At 41.4% G+C, this 18,293-nt stretch overlaps 1 protein-coding gene across 2 annotated transcripts in view; it reads left to right on the top strand.

Annotated features, from left to right (window-relative positions):
- LOC137380071 (monoacylglycerol lipase abhd6-A-like) overlaps positions 1-18,293 on the top strand; it is an 86,166-nt gene that overhangs the window by 17,153 nt on the left and 50,720 nt on the right. For both annotated transcript variants that reach the window (XM_068051651.1, XM_068051650.1), the window contains 3 exons: positions 11,503-11,637; positions 13,884-14,040; positions 17,693-17,806. In XM_068051651.1, the coding sequence (XP_067907752.1) occupies positions 11,519-11,637; positions 13,884-14,040; positions 17,693-17,806 (390 nt within the window). In that variant the 5' untranslated portion in view covers positions 11,503-11,518. The remainder of the gene's footprint in view (positions 1-11,502; positions 11,638-13,883; positions 14,041-17,692; positions 17,807-18,293) is intronic.

The following is an 18,293-nucleotide window of genomic DNA, read 5'->3' as shown; positions in this document are numbered from 1 at the left end:
TGCACCTCAGCAGGACTGGGACCGATATCCTCACTGGGAGGTTCACTAGTGTGGTTGGGGAGGGTTTAAACTAAGTTGGCAGGGGGATGGGCACCAGCAAATAGAAGTAGAAAAGAGGAATAAGATGCATAAAGGAGTGAGTGTGTTGGATAGTATTAAAGAAGGAAGTAGTACCATATTAGATAGGAGCAGGCTAAGGAGGACTACGTGGAATACAAAGACAGGTTTAGAATGCATGTATGTAAATGTGCAAAGTGGTGAATAAGGTAGGTGAGCTAGAAGCACAAATAGCTGTTTGGGAATATGATGCAGTGACAATAATGGAAACCTGGCTTAAAAGTAGTGAGGTGTGGGTGCCTAATATCCAGGGATACAAAGTGTTCAGAAAAGAGAGAAGGAATAAATAATAATAAAGATGGGTGACAGAACTGATTAGGGAAGACATTACAGTGTTGGAAAGAGAGGATGTTCATGAGGTGGGGGAAGGACAGAATACATTTGGTTAGAGTTAAGAAGCAAAAAGGAGATGATCACACTACTGGGGGTATTCTGTAGATTTCCAAATAATAGGAACATTGGAGCAGGAGTAGGTCATTCAGCCCATCGAGCCTGCCCTGCCATTCAATACGATCATGGCTGATCATCCAATTCAATGCCTTTTTCCCACACTATCCTCATATCCCCTTATGACATTGGTATTTAGAATTCTGTCAATCTCTGCTTTAAACATACTCAATGACTGAGCTTCCACAGCCCTCTGGGGTAGAGAATTCCAAATATTCACTTCCCCCATATTTTGAAATTGTGTTCCCTGCTTCTCTCCCCAATCCGGGGAAACATCTTACCTGCATCTACCCTGTCTATCCCTTTAAGTATTTTGTAGGTTTCAATGAGATCACCACTCACTCTTTGAAACTCTAGAGAATACAGGCCCAGTTTCCCCAATCTCTCTTCATAGGACAGTTCCACCATCCCGGGAACAAGTCTGGTGAACCTTTGTTGCACTCCTTCTATGGCAATAATATCCTTCCTAAGGTAAGGGGACCAAAACTGCACACACTACTCCAGGTGCGGTCTAACCAAGGTTCTATACAATTGAAGCATGACTTTGCAATTCTTGTACTCAAATCCTCTTGCATAAAGGTTAACATACCATTATCCTTCTTAATTGCTTGCTGCACCTGCATGTTAGCTTTCAGTGACTGATTGACAAGGACACCCAGGTCTTACCATTTAAGAAATACTCTGCACATCTATTCCTCCTACCAAAGTGGATAACCTCACATTTCTCCACATTATATTCTATTTGCCACGCTCTTGTTATGATCGTAGCAAGTAAGTAATCAAACACCTACTGAATTAGCCAGTACATCCACTTTAAGAAAGAATTAAATCTGTTGTTGGTCAAACAAGGAGAGGGAAAAGAGGGAAGCCCTTCGACCCCATGCATTATGGGTGAATTCTTCAAGCGACATGCATCATACACTAAGTTGAGAGGGGAAGTGAAGAGGTAAATAAGACTGGCAAAGAGAGAATATGTGAATAAAATGGCAGTTAACATAAAAGGGAACCCAAAAATCATCTTCTGGTGTGTAAATAGTAGGTGGGTAGTATGAGGTGGATTGAGTCCTAAAAGGGACAAAGAGGGTGATATAGATATTTAGAGGTGCAGGGCAAGGCTGGAATACTTAATAAGTACTTTGTATCAGTGTTTAATAAGGAAGAGGATGCTGACAAAATATTGGTAGAAGCGGAGATGGTAGAAGTAATGGATGGGGTGAAAATTGATGCGCAGGATGTACTGGAAAAGTTGGCTATGCTTTGTGAGGATAATTTGCATGGTCTGGATGGCTTACATCCCAGGTCATTAATGAAAGTGGGAGTATAGGTAGTGGAAGGACTTGCCAAATTCTTCCAATCTTCCCTAGATATGTGGTGGTGCCAGAGGATTGGAAAGTAGCAAATGTGACATCCTTAATCAAGACAGGGTATAAGGACATTCCTAGTAACCACAGGCCAGTAAGTTTAACATCAGTAGTGGGTATGGTTTTAGAAACAATAATCGGGGAATAGATCAACAGGCACTTGGAGAGGTTTGAGTTAATTAAGGAGAGCCAGCATGGATTTGCAAAAGGCAGATCATGATTGACTAGTCTAATTGAATTGTTTGATGCAGTAATGGAGAATGTTGAAGAAGGGAATGCAATGGATGTTGTCTGTCTATATTTTAAGAAAGGTTTGACGAAGTACCACATAAATGGCTGGTTAACAAAATTGAGGCTCATAGAATAGGACAGTTATTGTCAGCTTGGATAAAAAATTGGCTCAAGAACAAAAACAGCGAGCCATGGTAAATGGTTGTTTTTTAAGAATGGAAGATTGTAGACAGCAGGAGGTTCAGTGCTAGGTCACTGCTTTTTGATATATAAAAATGACTTAGATATTGGAATACTGAGTAAAATTTCAAAATTTGCCGATTATACCAAACTTGGAGATATGGCAAATGGTGAGGATGATACCAATTGACTACAACAGGGCATAGACTTGCAGAATGGGCAGACAAGTGGCAAATGGAATTTAATGCAGAGATATGTGAGATGATGCATTTTGGCAGAAGGAATAGGGATAGGCAATATTGACTTAATGGCACAGTTATAAAGAGTGCGCAGGGACAGAGACCTTGGGGTCCATGTGCACAGATCCTTGAAGGTGACAGGACATACTGAGAGAATAGTTGCAAAGCCTATGGGATCTTGGGTTTCATAAATAGAGGTATTGAGTACAAAAGCAGGGAAGATTATACTGAACCTTTATAAAGCTGTGGTTAGACCACAACTAGAGTATTGCATCCAATTTAGGAAGGATGTGAAGGTCCTTGAGAGGGTGCAGCGGAGATTTACCAGAATGGTTCCAGGGATGAGGGATTTTAGCTACAAGGTTAGGGTGGAGTAACTTCTCCTCAGAGGAAAGCAAATTGGGGAAGATTTGATAGGAGTGTACAAGATTATGACAGGTTTACCCCGTATCCTTAGACTATGACCCCTGGTTCTAGACTCCCCCACTATCAGGAACATCCTTTCTGTATCTACCCTGTCAAGTCCTGTTAGAATTTTATACTGAAGATAGTACAACCACTAAATGTTACGTAGATAATTGCACCTTGTGAAGCAATGTGCACTCTTAGAAAAGTGTGAATGAGAAAAGATTACAGATTGACCTTGCTGGCTTGAAACAAATGCTGAAGAGAAAGGAAATTTCTAAAATTAAATGGGTGGATGCAAGCTATCAACTGCCTGATTGTTTTAGAAAAAGAAATGCATTTACAAAGAAATTGTTAGGGATCCTAGAGGAAGAGTATCTTGTAATGTAATGTCTTCTACAAAATATGGAGGTCTTTGATTTAATTTGTTTTGAATTTTCATTGTACATACAAACTCTAATTTTATTTGGAGAGAGAAGGGAATCTGTAATTGTATATTACTTGTATTTAATTGTATGCAAGTGGCGGGCATTACCTGGGGATTCACTTCTGTTCCTATAAATAGGAACAAACTGAAACTGTGGGGGCTCGGTTAGGAGATGTATGTTTGTTATGTGTATCGTTTGTTATGACCGACTGCTTTAGTCAAAGTACCCAATCAAAGTATACGATTTTGATTGTGGTGGGAGAAACGCACTGTTAATTCAATCCTGTCCCTCCACAGATCGCCTAACATATCATTTTAAATTTTCCAAATTAAAGAAAGACCCAGCCGTATTGTACCATCCATTAACCCCTGAATGAGGCTAACCAAACTTTAAATCAACAAATTAACTGTTTAATTTAAAAAACGGAATTCTTAAACACTATGAAGGTATAAACAACATTTAAAAGAGAAGAATTTAGAGTCCTTGCAAATTTACAGTCCAATGTTGCTTGAAGTCTTCATAGCCTCCAATAGGTAAAAAAGGTCCTTCAACAGTAAAATAGTCCGTAGTCTAATTCCAGCAGTAAGTGATGCTTTCCTTCTCTAGTGATGTATTTCAACAATTAACAACTTGCAAACAATTTCAATAGAATCAGTGTGGCTTTAGAGTTTTTGAGGGATAAAAGATTGTCATAGTCTAACTTCCCTTCCTTCAGTTTAAATTATCAGCGATCTTTGTTTTGGCTTGACTTTTTTTTAGAATTTTGAGAGATGATAATTAAACATACTAAATTCTCTTCCTTCAGTTTAAGTGGCTGAGAGCTCTTCTTTTAGGTGCTAAGACTAGCTGTCTGTCTGTGTTCTGTTAGAACAGACTGTCTTCAGTTAAAAAGCCAGTTCAAAATTGAATTGTAACAAATATATTGCTTGATGTTCAGTCCAAGTGGCTGTATCCATGGTAACGAGAATGCACCCTTTGAATCGCAGTCTCCAAATGGCTGTATCCAACGGCAACCAAAATGCACTTTCTCCAACTCCTGAGGTTTGCTGGTTCTTAAAGCAGTACTGATCCTTTGCTGTCTTAAAGACACACCACATATTTCCCGGAGAAAGAAAAAAAGACAGGATCATGACACTTTGTAGATAAAACTGATAAAAGTGTGTAAATATTGCTCCAATTCTATCCTTCACCACCTGGCTTTCTGGTAAGGTCAAGAAGATTGGTCAAGAAGGTAAGAACCCATGGGATCCAGGGCACTTTGGCAAATTGGATCCAAAATTGGCTTAGTGGCAGGAGGCACAGGGTGATGGTCGAGGGTTGCTTTTGCGATTGGAAGCCTGTGACCAATGGTGTACTGCAGGGATCGGTACTGAGACCCTTGCTGTTTGTAGTGTACATTAATGATTTAGACATGAATATAGGAGGTATGATCAGTAAGTTCGCAGATGACACAAAAATTGGTGGTGTCGTAAATAGTGAGGAGGAAAGCCTTAGATTACAGGCAAATGGAATTTAATCCTGAGAAGTGTGAGCTGATGCATTTTGGGAGGACTAACAAGGTAAGGGACTATACAATGGATGGTAGGACCCTAGAAAGTGCAGAGGGTCAGAGGGACCTTGGTGTACCTGTCCATAGACCACTGAAGGCAGCAGCACAGGTAGATAAGGTGGTTAGGAAGGCATATGGGATACTTACCCTTATTAGCCGAGGCATAGAATATAAGAGCAAGGAGGCTATGATGGAGCTGTATAAAAGTTATTTAGGCCACAGCTGGAATACTGTGTACAGTTCTGGTCACCACACTATAGGAAGGATGTGATTGCAATGGAGAGGATGCAGAAGAGATTCACCAGGATGTTGCCTTTCAGCTATGAAGAGAGACTGATAGGCTAGGGTTGTTTTCCTTCGAGCAGAGGAGGCTGAGGGGGGACCTGATTGAGATATACAAAATTATGAGGGGCATAGATAGGCTAGAGATAGGAAGAAAATTTTTCCCTTAGCAGAGGTGTCAATAACCAGGGGGCATAGATTTAAGGTAAGGAGCAGGAGGTTTAGAGGGGACCACCCAGAGGGTGGTTGGAATCTGGAACACACTGCCTGAAGGGGTGGTAGAGGCAGGAACCCTCACAACATTTAAGAAGTATCTAGATGAGCACTTGAAATGCCATAGCATACAAGGCTACGGGCCAAGTGGTGGAAAATGGGATTAGAATAGATAGGCTTAATGGCCGACATGGACACGGTGGGCCAAAGGACTGTTTCTGTGCTGCATTACTCTATGACTCTATGGAGTAGAAGAATGATGTTGTAATAATAGTGCAGATTAGTTCTTACTGATTAATTACAAATATAAGTAACAAAATCTGAAGTAAGTGGATTTCACCAAGGCCACTTAGTATGTACAGGTTGCAGTGCTGTACATGTCATCAGTTTGGTTGCCCATGTCCCTTTGCAAAGAAGGTGATTTGGGAGGGGGTGCTTCCCAATAGCTCTGGGGTGGAATCCTGAGGTATTCAAAGCAGAAGGATCCCCAGTTTGTGCTCATGCTAATCTCAGCCAGGGTGGATTTGGAAGCACAGCACTTGACCTCAGCAACCTTGGTCAGGAAGTTTAAAAAAAAATCAGGTTAGGAAAGAGAATTATCAGGAAGAGTTCCTGTGTCTTATCATGTCGTGATCCAGCCGCACAAGTAAGGATGTAAACCTTGGGCGAGGATAAGATAGTACTTGATGTGTTGGCTGCCCAATTAAATATATGGTAACACTCCGTTTCTTTGCTTACTCCTACAAAATGGGCAATTGGATGAGAAGTAATTGTTGGTACTGTCCCTACCTTCCCAGGAGGAGAAGACAAAAATAATAAAGAAAATTGGTTATTGTTAAGTACATAAAGTATGGAATGATAAAAGGCCATTCTGTGTACAGTTTGATTTCATGGATTCTGCTCAATTGACTTAGTCTCCTGGGGAAAAGATCTGCAAAGTTTTCTCAGTTCTCCAGAGGTAAACATGCAGATCTCCAGAATGTTTATTCAGCCTTCCAACCTCCATTGTTTAAATTTAATTGCTCGCTTTCCGTTATCCTGGAATCCAGGGACTGTATATTCCTCTGTTGAAGGAAAAGGGAAATAATGTCAATTTTTCATCAAAATTTATGATCCACAAAAAGAATCAGGCAATGAACGGATTGAGGATGTAATTCCTGAGAAGTCAATCACAGTGAAGCTGCGATAATAGTCCTTTAACACTTCTCCAGCAGCTCATAAGCCACACAACTAGTATAAACGGTAGCTCTGGAGCATGACATTTTTCTGATGTGTATTGCTATCCATTTCTAAAACCACAATTTACCATCCAGCTACTGGTCTCTGTTTAATGGAGCAAATTATGCAGATGTTTGGTGGAGAGAACAGCTGGCATTTATATAGTGCCTTTAGCATATAAAAACATCCCCAAGGTTCCTTGAAGAGAGAAATAAAAAATTGTACACCAATAAATGGGAGAGTTAGGAAAGGTGACTGAAAGCTTGGTTTCAAAGATAAGTTTTAAGAAACTTTTTTAAATTGGAGTGGATAGAGCTGTTTAAGGGATGAGTTCTAGACAGTAGATTGAAGGCTCGGGTATCAATGATGGGCTGGAAGAAGGAATGCCCGAGTTAGAGAACTGAAGGGTGCAAGAGACAGTGTAAGGCTGAAGGAGGTTGTAATGATAAGAGTTTTTATTTTAGATTTCCCACGTCCGCAGTATTTTGCTTTAGTAATATTATAGGTGAGAGCTTACAACTGCATGACCCATACTGTGTTTGTATTGTGAACGTCAGTAAATGTGTTTGAATTCCTGTGTTGCCAATCTTGGTGATATCAATAAATTAGAAGTGGAATTATTTACCTATGACTGTTCATTGCAATTTACTGCAGAGTTTGTTAGTTTCGTTAGTTTTGTGACTGATATTTCACAGATGTGTGAATAAAATACAGTTTACATGTGTGAAGTAATGGTTAAAGGTTGGCAATTGTGGTGAGTCTTTGCAAAATGTTGCAGTTATCCTACAGATAGCAGTTTATCACAGTGGTCAGCCAGCAGGCCTGATTGCTGGCATCACCTCACACTGAGTTCAGTGACGAAGGACTTTTGCCTCGGTGTGCTTCAACATGTGCTGCTGTCCGGGAGATTGATTTTTAATGTTAAAAGAGCAGATAGCAGCGATGCTTGTTTATATAAGAGTGTCAGATGTAAAGTTCCGAAGGGTCCAATGGATCACGTGAACATTTTTTTTAAAGCATGGCTTTGCACCAAGCTGAAGTTTTACCAGTTTGAAGTCCAGGTAGTGTTGGTCCACTCCTTTTACTTTACTGCATTGGGTGGCAGGGAAGGTGCTTGGAGACTGAGTCAGATCTTTAACTCCAAGGTACACTGCTGCTTTTCTATTATGATCATACAAAACTGCTTTGCATCAACACAACGATATAACTGTCACCTCTGAGCAAGAAGGCTGTGGGTTAAAGTCCCACTCCAGATACTTATCTACATAATCCAGGCTAATACTCAGTGCAGTACTGAGGAAGTGCTGTACTGTCAGAGGTGCTGTCCTGCAGATGAGACATTGAATCGTGGCCCCATCCTCCCTCTTGGGTATATCTAAAAGGTCCCTGGACATTATTTCAAAGTTATCCCTGGTGTCCTGATGAATATTTATCCCTGAACTAACATCACTAACAGATGACAAAACAGATTATTTGGTTGTTATTTATGGGACATTGTGCGCAAATTGGCTGCCATGTTTCCTACATTACAACAATGACCTTTTTTTATTTGTGCATGGGTACACTTCAAAAGTACTTAACAGGCTATGCGATGTCCTGAGGTTGTGGAAGGCATTACATAGATGCAAGTCTTTTTTTTCTTTTGAAGAAGTGTGAAAGATCTGGAGGCTCACAGTTTGCAGAATAAACAGGATATTTCACCAGTCTGAGTTTCACCTAAAGGTCTCTCTTTATGAAATGCATGTTACAGAAAGTCACATTTCCTGATTTTGTAACCCAATTTGTAACAAGTCCATGAACAGCAAAAAGCAGTTGTATAGATTCTCATGCTGATTTGTCTGCACCTGGTGTTAGATCTGTCAGATCAAAGTGTAGTGGTTGGCATCCTTCCATCTATGAAAGATGACGGGCACGCACCAAACAGTCCATTTAGGTGGGGTGTCTTGGTGCATCTTTGATGATGGCTGTGAAGGCCAATCCTTCAGAGGCAGGTTCTGCCACAAGCGCTGCATGTGAAACTGCCAAGTGATGCTGTGAATTGTTGTTTTTGACGTTGATGCCTGTTTCCAAGCTGCTATAGCAACTGGTTGTCATGGTAGTGCACACCAGTCCACAGGACGTGTCACCATTTCCCTCTTTTGCCAGCTAATGACTCCCAAGTGCAATAGTCAACATTTAGGGCCTTCATGTCACTCTTGCAAGCATCCTTGAAGCGGAGCTTTGGGCGCTGCACTGGTTGGCTGGCTTCAGCTATCTCACCATACAGAAGGTCCTTGTGTATGTGACAGACTTTCATCCTGTGGATGTGTCCGATCCACGAAAGCTGCCTCTGTTTGATTAGTGCCAACACACTTGGGAGCTCTGTCTTTGAGAGGACCACCACATTTGCTTGGTCCTAAGGGTCAGATTGGTGTCATCACATGCACGTTTCACAAGTCGGCCAAAGGTGGAAGCTGCTTTCCCTATGCGTGTATCGAGCTCTGTATCAGGGGGCAGATTGTCTGTCACGGTGGACCCAAGGTAACAGAATTTGCTAACCATCTCCAGTGGGGTGTTACTTAGTGTGATCAGGGGCAGAGATGCAACTTCTTGTCCCATGACCACGGTTTTCTTGATGCTTATAGTCAAGGAGAACAAGTGACTTGTCTAAGTGCCTTTAGTGTGTGAGATAACTGTAATTTACAATGTTTACCAACACCCTGCTTTTGCAAATGGCTAATTTGAATTTCTGAGGGAGTAGTTCAGATGATATCTTTAGTGTTCTAGCCATTGCCCCAAAGGGCCACAGGCATCTCTCCCCATTCTAGAGAGATAGTTGGTAATGTATAGCTTGAAGTTCACCATTCCACAAACATGGGGCAAGGCGAGGAAACAGGCCTCCACGAACTACCACAGCCAGTACAGGGATTGAACCTGCGCTGTTTGCGTCTTTCTGTATCACATGCTAGCCTTCTAGCTAACTGAGCTAACCGACCCCCTCCCCCCCTACCCTGATAACGTCTGTTGATAGCAAAAAACTAGTCAGATATTCAAACACTTCCTTTCTTCCATTTCTCAGCAATTCAGCTGGAATGCCATTGATACTTTGCTGTTTTGACACTGGCTCAATGCCCACTGCACTTGAGCCCAAGTAAGTGAGAGGTCATCTGTTCTTTGCTGTTTGTATACTTGGTAACAGTAACTAGATTGTGGGATACATTTTGCTCTGTATGTAAAGATTTTTTAAAAAATTGTTCAGCCTATTACTGGTAGCCAATCAGAATTCCGTACAATCATTTTAGAAAAGAGCAAAATATACTTTGTAGTCTGCAAAGTGTCTCAACAAGAACTGGGAAAATTGCTGTAAAGCGGCAGATAGAGATGACAGCCCACAGTCAAGTCAGCCTTCCATAAACTATAGATTTATCTCAAAGCAAGTGTCAGCCATATCCATCCTTGCAAGATGCCCGCAGTGACTTTTCACTCCTGCCACAACCTTGTATTGCTAAGGTGCTGGGCAGTTTTTAAAGATTCCTTAATTGTGATGTAATAATTATTATGTTTCAAATTCAGAAGATTCTAGAACAGAACGCTGTGTACTGTGAAAAATGCAGGTGGTTTTAGCAATTAGCACTACACCAGTTCCATACAAGTTAGAGTTTTCTTTAAACCTCTATTTTTAAAAACAACCCACATTAAAGTGTTGGATTAGAACTGGTGATGTGTGTATTTTATCAGAGGACATTTCCTTGGGTTACATTTCCCCAGGATTTCTGTTCTACTATTTCAATGATGAAAGGTTGAACACAGGACTCCACCGAGGAGTTCTGTAAACACAGTGGATTTTTCATGATGTTTTATGGATCTGTTTGGTTTTACTAAACTGACTGGGACTTCTCTCAGGTAAGTACCTCAGAGTACATCCTCCTTAATTGGCTTCTCCTTTAAAATGATTTTCAGCTGATTCCTCATGAGACCAAATGAAAAAAAATGTAGCAATAAAATAACTACAAGCTCCATTATACATTTCTGTTTGGTTTCTTGAAGAATATGAAGACTTAACCAGTAAAAAAAACCTTAAAGGGATTGGTATTCTCAAAAAGAAGCATTTAGCAAGACTCTGGAGAGGAGATCAAAGAATCAATGGTTATTTTAATTGTGATAACATTGTGCAAAAGTAATGGGGTGACCCCTTTCAACACAACTTACGTCATGTTTTATGTTGGTAAAATAACTGCAAGGTTTGCCAAGTAATTTTTTCGATGAGAATAGTGCTAAGTTAAATTGACATCACAAAAGTTCTGTAAATGTGTTTTGAGATATTCAGAGGCTCCTTCAAAACCTAGAAATGTCACATTAATTTCAAGAAGTGGTACACCAGTAGTATCATGAGTTCTGACCTATTTAATCTAGTTGTTGGGTAGAGTGGCCAATGTGAAGCCACCTTTTGTACAGCCAGCACAGCCAGTTATGCTAGCCAGTTAGTTACTAAAAATAGTGAGATTGTTAGCATTATGAGTATGTGACATTAAAGTTGTGCTATATATCATCAGCCTGCTGTTAACAGTTGTAATAAACTGTTGTACTACAGGAGTGTTCATTTGTTCCACATTTAAGTGTTCTCATTGGTAATTTTTAAGAAGAGCAGACACAATCATTTCCAGAAAATTTTGTTCTTGTATTCTCGTTACATTTAGTTATAGTGATTATGTCGGACAGGCTAATTCTTATAATCTAGAGGAAATATATCAATACGTCCTGAGTACCAGGTTGCTGCAGAGTGAACAACCTAAGCAGAATCCTTTCTGTGTATTTCACTCTTGCCTTTCTTCTTTTATTCTTCATTCTTTCAGGTGTGACAGTGGGAAAATGGATTTGGATTTAATGAACATGTTTGTTCTGGCAGGAGGCACACTTGCCATACCCATTCTAGCTTTTGTAGCTTCCTTTCTACTGTGCCCTGCAGCACTCATCAGATTCTATTACTGGTAAGTTTACATCTGTTCAGCTTTAGTAATGATTATGAAGTGCACCGTGACTATTTATTTTGTTCATACAGAATAAGCAAATAGCTATTTAGTTATCATTGCTGTAAAATATACAATAGCCAGGAATCCAGAGGGGTGGTTTATGCTGACCTTGCTGAGGTTCCCAGGTCATGGGGAGCGGTCCCTACGAGTGTGCCTTTGGCGGTTTGTGGGGTGGTGGGGGGTGGGGGGGGGTGGTGGGGTGTGGAGGGGGTGCAGAATCATGGTGAATCTCCACACTTAGAACCCTGGAAATGCCATCATAAGCTAAACAACTGAGGTGAGTGTCAGGCTTCCTTCTGTGCAAGGGGAATCTGGCTGCACTACTCCTGTGTCATCGAGCCTCTTTATGATGTAAAACGAAGTTCTGCAGCCCCCGCCCCCCCCCCCCCCCACCCACCAACCAACCCAACCCAACCTGATCTTCTGGGGTCTGGGCCAAGACTCTGGCCTCGACCCCCTGAATGGCCTGATTTCTGGTGCTATTAACCAGACCTGTGCTAGTACTGCACCAGGTCTGAACTGCAGTGCAGTACTCCAGATTTAGGAAGTCCTTGCTCTCCTCATATGGCCACCCCTTCAAGGCCATATAGGAAATTCTAGGACTGGCTGTATAAGGATCTTGGCCAGGTTTGTAGCCATTTGGCTGGAATTCTGCCTGACTTGGAGGTGGTGGGTGGGTGGGGAATCCATTGGAAAAGCTAAGCAATTTTGCGCTATTTTCTGGACCTCTGTGGGGTGAGTTATCCCAGTTTTGCTGAAGACCCAATTGAAATTTTGGGCCCTGTAAATGTGTTAATGCAGCCCAAGTTGTAGGATATGAATTTTTCAGCAGTACTTCTGTTCACAGCAACATCCTGAATTTGACCATGTCATCAGGGAGCAATAGAGAGGAGAGGCCTGACACTTCTCCACATGGGGGAGAAAAAGCTGGAAATGTGCTAACCAGGGCTGTTGACATGCTGTCCTTTTTAGGAGGCAAATACAATCCTCATTGGCAAAGGCATACCCTTCCTCTCAGTCAAGTAATGGTGAATGGCGAAAGGTGCAGATCAGGGTTTGGGAGTGAGGGGGAGTACTAAGATAGACCAGAAGGGTCCTGGGTTCAATCTATGGTCTGTGCTGGGATAGGTGATCTCAGGGCAGTAAGTAAGGGTGGCCTCCTTGAAAGAGGAAGGGAAATTATGCACGTTTCCTATTCTTGATTGCTATACAGCCCTTGTTGGAAGTGTGCATTATGTGAACATTGAGTGAGGACAGGATACAGCTTGGCTGTGATGTTCTCCCACCCCTAGCTCATAGCCTGAGATTGAATTCATACTGGAGCTCATTTCCTCTCTCAGTCTTAAATGGCCTACCCCTTATGTCCCCTGGTTCTAGACTCACCAGCCAGGGGCAACATCCTATCCACATCCACTGTCATACCCTGTAAGAATTTTGTAAGTTTCAATGAGATCACCTCTCATTCTTCAAAACTGTAGAGAATACAGGCCCAGTATCCTCAATCTCTCCTCATAAGACAATTCCCGCATCCCAGGGATCAGTCTGGTGAACCTCCTTTGCACTCCCTCTTTGGCAAGTATATCCTTCCTTAGATGAGAAGACCAAAACTGTCAACAATACTCCAGGTGCAGTCCACTAAAATCATCTTCATTCCACACCTTTTCATTCACTATTGTCATTGCATTTTGTGTTCTGGATACTGACAGTCAGCTTTCTTCACTGTTGTATTTTCATTTGTGAAATTAAATATTATTGATATTGTTACAAGAAAAATGGATTTGTTTTTTTCACCCACTGACTATAAATCGAAGGGTAAATCTATGGCAGGGAAACTTTGTTAGACCTTGCTTGATAAAGGTATCATTATGCTCTGGTTAATATGACTATAATGGCAGGATAATATTGCACTTGAGAATATTTCTCCCTCTCTGACTACTCCTGTAAGTCAAACATGTTCCGACCACAGAACAATTGCCACACTTTACAGCTAGCTACAGGAAGCAAGGCAGTTTCTTTCTGTGAGACCTGTGTCTGTGCGAAGTCTCATGGTTATTGAAAATGCTGATACACTAATCCTACGAAGACTTAACCTCTTTAGTCATTCATAGCAAGATCATATTGAAAAATTTATAAGAAAGAACTGAAAAGCTGTTACTTGTGTGTGGTAGACGTGCAGGTATACTGTACTGTTGTGTTTTGCACAGGTACTGGCGCACAACATTAGGTATGCAAATTAAAAATGCCGACTATGGCAACTATCGATTCTGCTATTCATGCCGTGGGAAACCTGGTAGTAAACCTTCCATTTTGATGTTACATGGATTTTCAGCTCACAAGGACATGTGGCTGTCCGTTGTGAAGGTTAGTTCCTGCTCTTACCATTAATTTATTTCTTTCAATTTGACAAAATAGCTAAAAGGTTATGAGAGTGTTTGTTAATTAATATGCCACTGTGTTTATAAATGTAGTGTCTTCCGTCATTCCATTTTTTCCTCATTTTCTCAAATCACTTTTCTCCCTGTGCACAGAGTCATAGTGAACAATGACAGGAAAAGACCCCACTGGTCCATCCAGCCTGTCCCACACAATTGTCATACCTTGTGCATCACAATAAATACAGTCTACACCCCACCTAAATGCCATGTGATCTCCTGGGAGAGGCAGAAAGAAAGATTAAAAACAAAGCCAATTCAGGGAAGAAAATCCAGGGAATTCCTCTCCAACCCATCTAGGTGATTGGAAACTGGGCCAGCAGATCACTCTGGCCCTGAATTCCTTTCAGTACTTACCTTTGTTAGAGTCGCTCTCTATTCAAGCCAGAAACAGGTCCAGCTCTGACTTGCAGAAATGCAGCAAATCAGTCTCCACCACTAAGCGGACGGCTTATTCCAGAGATTCACTATTCTCTGGGGGGAGAAAACCTCCAGCCAACTAACATAGATCTAACATTATACAACTGAAAATTGTGACCTCCCTGGCTCTCTCTAACCTATTTAATTGGAACAAACTGTCAACTGGAACACAACATATTCCTTTCATCATCTTATAAACCTTAATTAGATCACCCCTAAGTTTACACTTCTCTAAAATGTAGAGTCCCACTCTTCAAAACTAAGATAATTTAAACTGGGATTTAGTCTAGTGGCCCTCCTTTTCACTTCTTCTATAGCCTCAATATCACAAGTAAGGCCTTGTACAAGGACAAAATAGTATGCCTTGTCTTAGAATCAATTGTCCTATGAATGCACCCAACAACCTTTCCACTCAACTATTGCTTCATGTCATTACTCATGAACCTTCAGAGATGTATACACCAGAATGCCCAGATCGCTTTCTTTCTCCACCTTCTTTAATGCTTTTCCCTGAAGGGTGTGTGTATGTTGAGCATTCACCCTGCCCATATGCATAACGCTGCACTCTTCCAAATTAATAATTTACCAGATTTGCCCAATTGCCCAAAACATCGAGATATATCTGAGGGAATAGATCATTGTCTACAGTCCAAATACCTGCACAAATTCACAAATACAAATAAAGCGGTTTTTATATTGATGTCAGAGGGGTGCTAGTAGTGCTGTTTCCTGAAGTATAGATTTCCCGCAACACAAAGGAAACTTAATAGATTTGTGGATCTGGCAGGTTTACATGGTGTGGGAGGTTGTTGTGTTCCTAGCTACACAGGACCAGTGGTGCAGAAACCAGCAATGCTAGCATCTCACTAACCTAAATGTAAAAGCACCTTAGGAGAGTTTTTTGGTTTGATCTCCTTAACTATGTGCTTGCTAAAGCAAGTCTGAACTGCTGATTTTTTTTCATGCTTCTCAATCATACGTTTAGCACTGTATTATGTTTTGATAGTATATAGTTTAAGTTTCAATCCATCTGATAGGGAAATGTGCAAAGAACATAAGTATTTCAAACTTACCAGAGGTTACTGGGGGGGTGACCACCACTCGAAAAGGCAGTAAATATCAAGCTATCACACCATGCTGTTCAAGCTAAAGCGAATCATCAAATTTATTTACACATAAATAATGACTTTATTAATGTGTTGGACTGCTGCACGCTCCTTAATAGAGTTCATGTACCTAATGCAGTCCTGTGTCAATGTGAAGGAGGGTGGTTGGTACACACCTTATGGAATGGTAGAAACAACTGACTATATTTCATTTCTTCCTCCCAAGTCTCCTTTTCTTCTTTCCTGAAGGTAGTGGTTCATGCTGATTTATAGTCCCATGGTCACTGGCAGTCATCCAGTGCCTTATACAAGAGGCCATTTGTTAGTGAGTATCACCAGGATACTCAACTACTGCCCAATTTTGTCCTCAGCCAATGTATAAAAGTGTTTATTGGGGGGGTGGGGGGTCACTGGATTGTGATCAGGTGGGAGAGCATTGTTTGGCGTGCCTCCCTCTTTCTACCCAGGGACAGCTCTAGGTGAAATCAGCTAACAAAAAATTGTCTAGAGTTCAAATTTCATGTGGCACCAAGCATGTACTTACAATCATTATGAAACCATGTTTTCATCTCTCAGTTGTAATTAGTGTGCATAAATTAAGGTTTATATGATGCATTGTATAATCTTAGGAAACAGCTGACTAACTTTCAGAAATAATCCATCTCCACTAAAGCAATAGGCTCTGGAATTCCTTCCTGCTGGGCCTACAGTGTGAAATTGTGGCAAGTATTTTTCCTGGCCAGTATATTGGGGAGCAAGCGATTCCTGCCAGTTTTCTGCTCCATAATTGACCTTCCCCACCACCACACCCCCATCACCCAAAGCTTTCTTGCGCCTTGCTGCGATCTGCCTTCTGCATCCCCTGTACCTAATTCACATACATTAAAAAGAGCAATAGCAACATAGCCCCAAATTTCCTCACTTTGCTCTTGAAATGCTTTAGGGGTAAGTTAGAATAAAAATCTAGGATGCAGGATCAGTTGAAACTGACAGAAGTGAGGAGTTTTTGAACTTGCTGAAAGTTTGAGTCGCACTTACTGCCCTTTGGTATGCTGTTTGGAGCAATTCTTTTGACATTGGGCCTAGATGGCCTTTGACTTGCTTCTGACTGCCTCTGGGAGTGTGAGAACTGGAGGATTTAGAGGCCTTCTCAGGTGCAGGTTTGCCATTCCCTATGGACACTCCTTTGTATGTGATTATCATGGAGGAAAGGAGAATAAGGAAGCACTGGAATTTGTCAGCCCTTCTTCATTCCACAATGCAGTGCTTTTGTCCCTTCCTCTGCTGTCTGTGTCAGATTCCCCAGTGGAAGGCATTCTTGAAAAGTGGCGTAATATCACGCATGAGCCAACCGGTGCAGCCTCCTGACCGAATTCAAATTGTGTAGCTACTTATAAAAGCAAAATACTGCAGATGCTGGAAATCTGAAATAAAAACAAAAATTGCTGGAAATGCTTAGCAGGTCAGGCAGCATTTGTGGAAAGAGAGAGAGAGAAATAGAATTAACCTTTCAGGTCAATGACCTTTCATGTGATGAAGGGCCATCGACCTGAAACGTTAACTCTGTTTCTGTCTCCGCACATGCTGCTTGACCTGCTGAGTACTTCCAGCATTTTCAGTTTTTATTACATGGTTACTGACTGCTGCTCCCTCAGCCTGCTGCTGCTATTGTCAGCCTTGTAAAAGGCTGTATGATTTAAAGACTGTACTCAAATTTCTAAGCACCCCCAGGACATTACTCCCAATTTGCATAGGATTTGTGCTTGTGGATTCTCCAAAAGATAATGCTGAACTAAGACATTTTGGGCAATTTAGCTCTGCTGAGCTTCAGTTGGTGCAGGTCCAAATGCATTGACCCAAATCTGGTGCAAATCACCATGTGGATTTGCAAGGTAATAATATTCATCTGTAGCATAAAAGGACCTTTTATGCAATTTCTATACTATTAAGAGCTACTAAACAGTGGAAAGGGTTGAAGTGGGCCAAGACTTTGGAAAGTAGCATTCTGGTTTTTGAACAACAGTAGCTGAGATTGTTCATTGTTCTTTAACACAGTTTTTGCCTAAGAACCTACACCTGATCTGTGTTGACATGCCAGGCCACGAGGGCACAACCCGTACTTGTATAGACGATTACTCCATTGAAGGACAAGTAAACAGGATTCATCAGGTGAGTTATTCCTTTACTGCATCTTTGAACCTGTAATTACTAATGTGTCTGAAATTAGAATTTCATCATATCATTGTGACTTTGGGGAAATGCTGGCTTTTCCATGAAGCCCTTATTCCTGAGTCTTGGAAGGAACCGTTTGCTTTCTGCAGTAGATGAGGAGTATAATCAAGCATTTGGTTTCATTAAATTCCTCCAATATGGGAAGTACTTCCATACTGAGTGTTTCCTGAAAATGCAGAGCATGTGCAGAGCGATCGGCGATATCATCAGTGCTTTCGAACATTTACCAGCTTGCCAGTATGTGACCACGCGTGCGCGAGTTGACATCAGTACGTAACGATGTCAGATGTAATGATGTCCGAGTGTTGCCTCACACCTCAATAGCCACGATCGCCGCCTCCACCCTCCCCCAACAGTATCCTGCTCCCTCCCACGACCGCCGCCTGAATTGCCACTTCTCTTCCCCACTCCTTCTTGCGATTGC

The sequence above is a fragment of the Heterodontus francisci genome, chromosome 19 (assembly GCF_036365525.1).
Source record: "Heterodontus francisci isolate sHetFra1 chromosome 19, sHetFra1.hap1, whole genome shotgun sequence".
Classification (NCBI taxonomy): domain Eukaryota; kingdom Metazoa; phylum Chordata; class Chondrichthyes; order Heterodontiformes; family Heterodontidae; genus Heterodontus; species Heterodontus francisci.
Note: the sequence above shows the minus strand (reverse complement) of the source record. Positions and strands in the feature narration are given on the sequence as shown.